Source organism: Wyeomyia smithii, chromosome 3 (assembly GCF_029784165.1).
Source record: "Wyeomyia smithii strain HCP4-BCI-WySm-NY-G18 chromosome 3, ASM2978416v1, whole genome shotgun sequence".
In the NCBI taxonomy this organism is placed as follows: Eukaryota; Metazoa; Arthropoda; class Insecta; order Diptera; family Culicidae; genus Wyeomyia; species Wyeomyia smithii.
In genome coordinates, this window is record NC_073696.1 from 177,041,619 (window position 1) to 177,049,283 (window position 7,665).

General features: G+C 40.0%; 2 protein-coding genes across 2 annotated transcripts; one reads left to right on the forward strand and one right to left on the reverse strand.

Annotated features, from left to right (window-relative positions):
* The first annotated feature begins 2,913 nt into the window (after nucleotides 1-2,913).
* Nucleotides 2,914-3,306, forward strand: LOC129728871 (uncharacterized). The gene has a single exon (XM_055687338.1). It carries the CDS (start codon nucleotides 2,914-2,916, stop codon nucleotides 3,304-3,306), a length of 393 nt encoding a protein of 130 aa, XP_055543313.1.
* Nucleotides 3,307-4,346: 1,040 nt separating this feature from the next.
* LOC129728872 (uncharacterized) lies at nucleotides 4,347-5,967 on the reverse strand. The gene is made up of 4 exons (XM_055687339.1): nucleotides 5,889-5,967; nucleotides 5,616-5,780; nucleotides 5,098-5,477; nucleotides 4,347-4,583 (listed from the first exon to the last, which is right to left on the reverse strand). Exons 1-4 carry the CDS (start codon nucleotides 5,965-5,967, stop codon nucleotides 4,347-4,349), a joined length of 861 nt encoding a protein of 286 aa, XP_055543314.1.
* Between the last annotated feature and the right edge of the window lie 1,698 nt (nucleotides 5,968-7,665).

The following is a 7,665-nucleotide window of genomic DNA, read 5'->3' on the forward strand; positions in this document are numbered from 1 at the left end:
ACTTTTTGCCTTATTGGACCACTGTGCACTGCTGGATGGAAGGGCTCTTATACAAATCAAACACAAATTTCTATGGTGGTTTGGCACTCCCCCGGAAGGGGAGGGAGGTCTCCCATACAAACTAAACAAATTTTTATTTTTCCGGTATCTGGAAAATAGCCGGAAATGACCAAATGCAAGGAGCTGAAAATTGACCTTAGACACCATTATGAATTGTAAGATGGCAACTTTCGGTTTCTGAAAACAGTCAAAAATGGCCGATTCCCATTCAATATGAGTAACTTCGGAACCAGAATGATACACAGGAGCTAGAATCGACCACAGACACCATTTGGAATTCTAAGATGGTGACTTCCGGGTTCTGGAAAACAGCCGAAAATGACCAAATAACACCCAATATGGGTGTTTCTTGAACCAGAATGACGCTCAGGGACCAGAAATTGTTTCCAAATATCATTTTAAAATCCAAGCTGGCGACTTCCGGTTTCTGAAAATAGCCTTAAGTGATATGAGTTTCACCGGAACCAGAATGATGCAAGGAGGTAAAAATTGACCTTAGACTTCATTTTGAATTGTATGATGGCAACTTCTGGGAAACAGCCGAAAATAACCGAATACTACTATATATAGATATTTCCGTAATCGAAATGATGTATAGAAGCCAATCATTGACCCTGGACACCATTTTGAAGTCGAAGATGACCTCTATCAGTTTCTGGATGTTTTCGAAAATAACTGAATACCACCCAATATGGGTATTTCCAGATTAGAGGTGATGTACAAAAGTCAAAAGTCGAGGATGTTTTCATTCCGATAAAAGCAAAAATTTCAAACGATATAAAAAAATCGCAAGGAGTCAATAAATTTGCAATGCTTAAAACTATTAAATTAAACACAAAAATAGGCGGGACAAAGTTTGCTGGGTCAGCTAGTATTGTAATAGACATGAAAAAGTTTGAGACCCTCCATACTTAAGCCTGTGTACACTCTTTGACCAAGCGTCAAATATTTGCCACTTTTTGACAGATAAAATTTGACCAAAATTTTGGTCAAAGGTAATTATTTGTCAAACTTATTTGACAAACTTATTACACTTAGAAAATATTTGACAGAAAACTATTCGGTCAAATAACAAAATTTTAAGTCGGTGTCAAACTGTTTTCGATCAGTACACTACTTGACGGTTCATGTCAAACTTTTTCAGTCGCTGTTCAGATAAGTTCGGAGTTTAAAAGTTTGCTGGTTGATTTCTCGGTTGATTGTTTAAAATGTCGTTGTCGAAAGAATCGTATGCATCCGTGGCCGTTGTTTTATCGGCGGCATCAATTGCTCTCGAGGAGGAAGAAGGCCCAATTAAAAGAAAACGGGCACGCCGCAGTGTCTGGATGAGCGAGTGGATAACAAAACGTGCAACAGATGGATTCTACGTGAAGCTACTGCCGGAACTACTGACAGAGTCTCCACGATTATACAAAAACTTTATCCGGATGTCCAAAAAAGATTTCGATTACGTTTAAAAGTTGTTTGGACCTCTCATCAGCAAGCAGGACACTTATATGCGCAATTCTATTCCCGCAGGCGAGAGGTTGGCCTTAACACTACGGTTTTTGGCCACAGGAGATAGCTTCATGTCGCTTCAGTACCTCTTCAGAATTCCGGAGACTACCATCTCACGTATTATTCCTGAAGTACTGGATGCAATATGGAAAGTATTGAAGCCTTTGTATATGAAGGTAAGTTCCGACAAAAATCGTTGCAATCCTCAATTGCAACGATTAGCTCACTTTATAGTCAGTAAGATAGTTTTAAGTTTATTTTAAGTTTCGTTTTATTCCTTTTATTCCTTTTTTCTTGACAAGTAGGTTTAATAATTTTCCTACAATTACATTATCTTAACTGCGAAAGCTAATAACATTCAATAATACTCAAAAGCGTACAAAAATATATAATAGTGTTGAAATGTCACCATTTGTGGCAGAACACACAATACTAATTCTGAATAGATATTTTAGTACATAAATAAATCATTACAAACTCCCCCCTATAAAAAAAATGAAGGTAAGTTCACTATTTTGTTAAAATACAGTGAGGTTTTTTTACGCGGTTGGTTGTACCGCATTTAAAAGATTAAATTAGCTATACTTATATGAAACTAATTTGATACCGCGTACAAATAATCTTCCGGATCGAGTAAAAATAATCCGCGTTATTGTAAAAATATCCTGTTTAAAATAACGCGTAAAACCAACCCGCGTAAAAAGCGACCCCAGCGTATTTTTTTAACCAAAGTACGTGACGGTTCCGTCAGCTATTTTCTCCGTATTTATTAAAAAAAAATAAGGGTTTTCGAAACTTCTGATTTCTTCTTGAAACCTCTGAATATTTTCAGAACTCGTAGGGCACTTTTGGGGGCTGCTGGGTTTTATTATCCGAGGTTTAAGTTTTTTGTTTATCAAAATTTTATTTTATTTTCAAGTTAATAATGCACAAACGTTTCTCGAATGTGCAGTATCTGAGGCGACTTATCTCCGCTGTTGGTTTTTCAAGGCCACAGTATACATTGCCTAGATACATAGTGCGAAATGTTGCGATAATTTATATGGCATGTTTAAATTCCTTATTATCCATTAATCGGGCATTGGATTAAAGTTTGTCACTGATAATCTTCTCTTACAATTCCACTAACTGCCGTTTATCTGGAAGGAGCTCATATTTTGGAAATATTTGGTGGATAGGCTTGAGTGGGCGTAGAACGTGTAGTTGTAACTTAACTAAGTTTGATTGAAATCTATTTTATTTTTTATTTCGCAGGTACCGTCCACTGAAAGAGAATAGAAAGCCATTTCAAACAAGTTTGATGATAACTGGAATTTTCCTCATGTTCTTGGGGCTGTCGACGGTAAGCATGTTGTCATGGTGGCACCCCCGAACTCAGGAAGCATATTTTATAACTACAAGGGCACACACAGCATAGTACTTCTCGCAATAGCCGATGCTGAGTATAAATTGGTTTACACAGATGTCGGACGTAATGGAAGAATTTCCGATGGTGGAGTTTTCAAACGTTGTAGTTTTGCACAGGCGCTGCGTGAAAACAAACTTGGAATTCCCGTTCCGGAGTCACTAAAGAACAGAATTACTCCAATTCCGTACTTTCTGATAGGTGACGACGCGTTTGCGATGAATGCGAATTTGCTGAAACCATATCCTGGAACACAGCTAACTGGTCTGCATCGCATCTTTAACTACCGGTTGCCTCGTACTCGCCGAATAATTGAGAACGTTTTTGGAAAACCAGAAGTGTAGTTTTGGCATGCTGCGCGATGCATAATTGTCTTATTCAACATAAAAGTACAGTTTATGCACCACCAGGTTCATTCGATCGGTCTAACGATGACGGAGTTATTATACCAGGAGAATGGCGAAAAGATTCTGTAGAATCGGAAGGATTCTTTTCCATAAGGGACAGCGGCCAGTACGTCAGTAACACTGCTAAGGAAATACGAGATGATCTAGCGCAGTAGTTTATTAACGAGGGTGATGTAGATTGGCAATATTCGAAAATTTTAAGTAGTCTTCTAGTCTTATCTTTTCCATACATATTTCAAACTGCGTGTATCTTTGGAAATAACATAACTATTAATTTAAAACTAAGTGTATTTTTGAAAATAATGAGAGTGCTTATAAACGAGTTGAAACTAAACTTATTTTTTTCTGTAAATATACTTTCAAATAATATAAAATAATTCAAATAATATAAAATCAGTCTTTGTTCACGATGCCTGAGTCAACTGGTAAGTACAACGACGGAGCCTCCTTCTGTTATAGTGTATACTTTGAAAAATTCAGTAATCAGATTGTCTCCTGCAATCGTAATGGCACTGAATACACTGAAAATTGGGCAAATGCACCGCGTTACTTACTTTACTTTTATGGTGACAAATCGTTGAGATCCTATGCCGAATCCAGAATACGTCTCCACAAAACTCGGTCTTGGGCTTCTCCTCTCCAGTCTTCCCTTACACCCGCTGTCATATGGTAAGTCCAATTCTCGCCAACTGTTCAATTTTGAGAAGCAAAATTAGTAATGGTGTGATCAACTCTAGGGAGGGCTAAAGAAATCCTTGGAGGGCTATAGACCCCCCTAGCTCCCCCGTAGTTACGCCAATAGTTTTCGTGTCATATGAACAAACGAACATTATTTTCGACTATTATGTTTATTATACTGATAACGAAAGTACACTAGTAACAAAGGTATGCAAATCAGTCGGAAAATGCATAATAGCAATAAACGAAACAAAATTACTCCTGCTCTAACTCATCTAAGTAATCCATCAAATTTCTCGTTAGCTTTCGTTGAACCTTGTTTGCGTCCTTTTCGTTAGAAAATTTTTCTCAATTCTTCTGCAACAAAGTTCCCAAATGTTTGGAAACTGTCCACACTTGCCATTTCGTCTAGTGCGGCCGTCATTCCAGCCAGTGCTACTGATCTCGTTTCCTCGCTTGAGGTGGTTTGTGTAATTCGCTTTTTTTAGTGTCTTGGGTGTGATCTGCTGGTCGGAAATATTTTCGAGATACGTATCCTAAAATAAAAAAAAAAACTTATTATTATTGGCTCATTTGTTGGTACTGTACTGCCAATATTCGCATAAGAGTCATATGTTATATGAACTTGAATGAAAATTTGTTAAAATTCAAACAAAAAAATTGGGGTGAAAATGGCGTTTTTTTCATGATTATTGACCTATTGCGGTTTAGTAAAATAGTAGTAAAATGGGTTTTTTTAAGACCAACAATTTTTTTTTTCACAAAGTTGCCTAACATTACCGGAACTATTTACAACATTGTAGCATAAATTTAATTTCTATCTACAAAAATTAAAAAAGTTAGATTTTTTATTTCATCGAAAATTTTGGTTATCCTAATTTTGATATCATGAAAATAAATGCTTCATCGTATGTAACAATTTTCTAGAAAAAAGTTTTTCTATAAAATATTTCTATCGAGCGCTAGATCCAAATTTACCCAATAATCAGTTCCCTGGATTATTTTCCACTGATCATGACTACTCTCATTTTATTTTGCTGTTCAACTCACCAGATTCGATTCCGTTTCCTGTGTATAATTCTCTTCGGCAGCCGACACGAAAAGCATCTGTCCGTAATGTTTCCAATAAGTTTTCGGCAGGGCAGCTTGGCCTGATTTGCCTCCTTTTTTAACCTTTGAATGGTAAGACTTAAATTGTATCCGGAGATTCGTCCACTTTGCGTTCAGTTGTGCAGTATCATATTTTTGGTGAAACACGTTTTCAGCAATCTCTTGCCACGCAGCATCTCGCTTAGCCCGATTTTTGTAGAATACATTGCCAGCGTTCCACAAACATTCGTGGCACTCGAGGACTGATATGAGGTTAGCTATATTCTGCTCATCCCAGGTAATGTCAACCTTCGGTCGTCTCCTTTTCTTGTATGCTGGTTCTGAAAATGAGAAGATTAAATTACACGTTATTTATGTATTTAATATGTTGGCAGAGAAGGATTTTTTGATAATGTTCCGTATCCTTGATATTTGAAGTATTTCGTTAAACTAAAAAGAGTAAAAGGTGATAGCTTCACCATCCGCAACTTCGTTGCTAACATCACACAAAACTTCCAAGGGTTGTAAAGTATGTTCCTCCAGGTGTTCCTCCATTTCCGTAGCAAATTCGGAAATCTCTTGAAGGACTGCTTCTCCGCAGTCGTCCATTGCGGCAGCAGTTAGTTTGGCTCGCCATGTTGAGTCTGAAAAATATATAAAAGCAACTTCATTGAAAAAACTTTCCGTAAATTGTAACGATTATAGGTTGAATAGCAACAATACCCCCTCACGTAGTTTTATAAAATACTCACCTACTTCCAGTAGCCGCTTAGTTTTTGGAGAACAGTTCACATTGTTCTGATGCTCACCATGATTGATAGTCATGCACATGGGCGCAACTACGGGGGGGGCTAGGGGAGGCTTCAGCCCCCTCTAGAAAGTGTTTAGCCCCCCCTAGAATTTTCCAGAGAATGATTGTATTCGATATAAATACATTCCATACTACTCATCAAAGCATCAAAATCAACACAAATTGAGATGTCGTCATTCATTGGCTGAGAACTAGTTCTGCACCCAGGATCGTTTCTCAAGCCTAGCTCTCTTACTCATCTTACCAGTTAGACAAAAGCTGTAGTAGCTCGTGCTGTATCAAGAAGTTGTCGCCATTTTACTCGGTTTTGGGCTGTGTTTCACCAGATCCTGCGCCCCTTACTATCTGGTGCCGGTAAGGTTTGCTGAAGAGAAGTGATTTCACAGGGTTGTCGTCCGGCATCCTTACGACGTGACCGGCTCACCGCAAGCTATTGTCTTTCGCCAGGTGCGCAATGGGGTTCTCTCCAAGCAGCGCTTGTAGCTAATGGTTCATGCGCTGTAGCCGTTATCCGTCGTCCGTTTGTACTCCACCGTAGATAGTCCACAGCACCTTCCATTCTAAAACACCAATAGGACTTTCGTAGAGGACTACCGGTTATATCAGGGTTTTGTAGTTTTTTGTATTGAAGTGGTCATGTCCGATCAGCACTGTGATTGGTGCGTACATATGTAATGTCTATGAAGAACCGGCCGTCGATGAGAACGTGGTCAATTGTTTTGCTGTACGTTGGTCGAGGAAAGAAGAGACTTTGGACTGCCAGCCCGTGGGAAGCTGCGAAGCTGGTGCATAGCTGGCTGTTGTCGCTCGTCACGGTGTACAGGCTGTGCGGGCTGATCACCGGCTTATATAAGTCTTTCCTTCCGTTCATGTCCCCAATGACGATCTTGGTGTCTCTACGCGAGCAGCTATCGTAAAGTTTCTCCAGCTGTGCGTAGAACGTTTCTTTTTCTGCATCAGGTCTTCCTTCGTGAGGGCAGTGCACATTGGGAATAGTGTAGTTGTAGAACCAGCCTTTTTTTCTCAACAAACACAACCTGTCGCTGATTGCCTGCCACTTCATCACACGACTCTGCATCCTGCACAGCACTATAAAACCGCTACCAAGCTCATTGGTTGTGCCACTGCTTTGGTGGTACTGTCACAAATCCACCGTACCTTCTCTCCTTTCAGGCAAAGCTCCTGGAGCGCAACGATGTCGACCTGGCGGGATTCTAGCTGAACCAGCGGAATCCAGTCGACATCCGGGGCGTTGAGCGATCTACTGTTACATGTACCGAGTTTCTAATCGTCGTCCTTATTTCGTCGGCTGGGTCATTGCCTATTGTTCCGGTTCGTTTTGAATTCTTGATTCTTCGTTGTATGTTTATTTTAGTATGCTGCCTTACTAGGGCTGCGATGCCTAGTCTCGCGACGGGGCTGCCGCCATAGGTGTAGCTGGCGAGACACCGCATTTCATAGTTCAGCCGTTCGGTCCGGATCAGTCGCTGTTGAGCCGCCCCTAGCCTGTGGGGCCAGACAAGCTGCTCACTAAGGAGAACAACTACCCCTTTCCTGTCAGCATACGACCAAATTCCCACCGGTTCACCGGTTTTCCCTTGGTTGCTCGTATCACAGTCGGTAACACGTGGAGATAGGAATAGGGCATTATGCCTTGAACTACAGTGGGGTCTACTTTATTCCAGCTAGTACGGGTGTGCTGTTAAAAAGCACTGCCC

Coding starts and splice junctions, on each gene's coding strand:
- LOC129728871 (XM_055687338.1), top strand. CDS start 2,914: ATGGTGGCACCCCCGAACTCAGGAAGCATATTTTATAACTACAAGGGC.
- LOC129728872 (XM_055687339.1), bottom strand. CDS start 5,967: ATGTGCATGACTATCAATCATGGTGAGCATCAGAACAATGTGAACTGT. Junction 5,781..5,888: donor TAAGCGGCTACTGGAAGTAG/GTGAGTATTTTA, acceptor TATATTTTTCAG/ACTCAACATGGCGAGCCAAA. Junction 5,478..5,615: donor TAGCAACGAAGTTGCGGATG/GTGAAGCTATCA, acceptor TCTCATTTTCAG/AACCAGCATACAAGAAAAGG.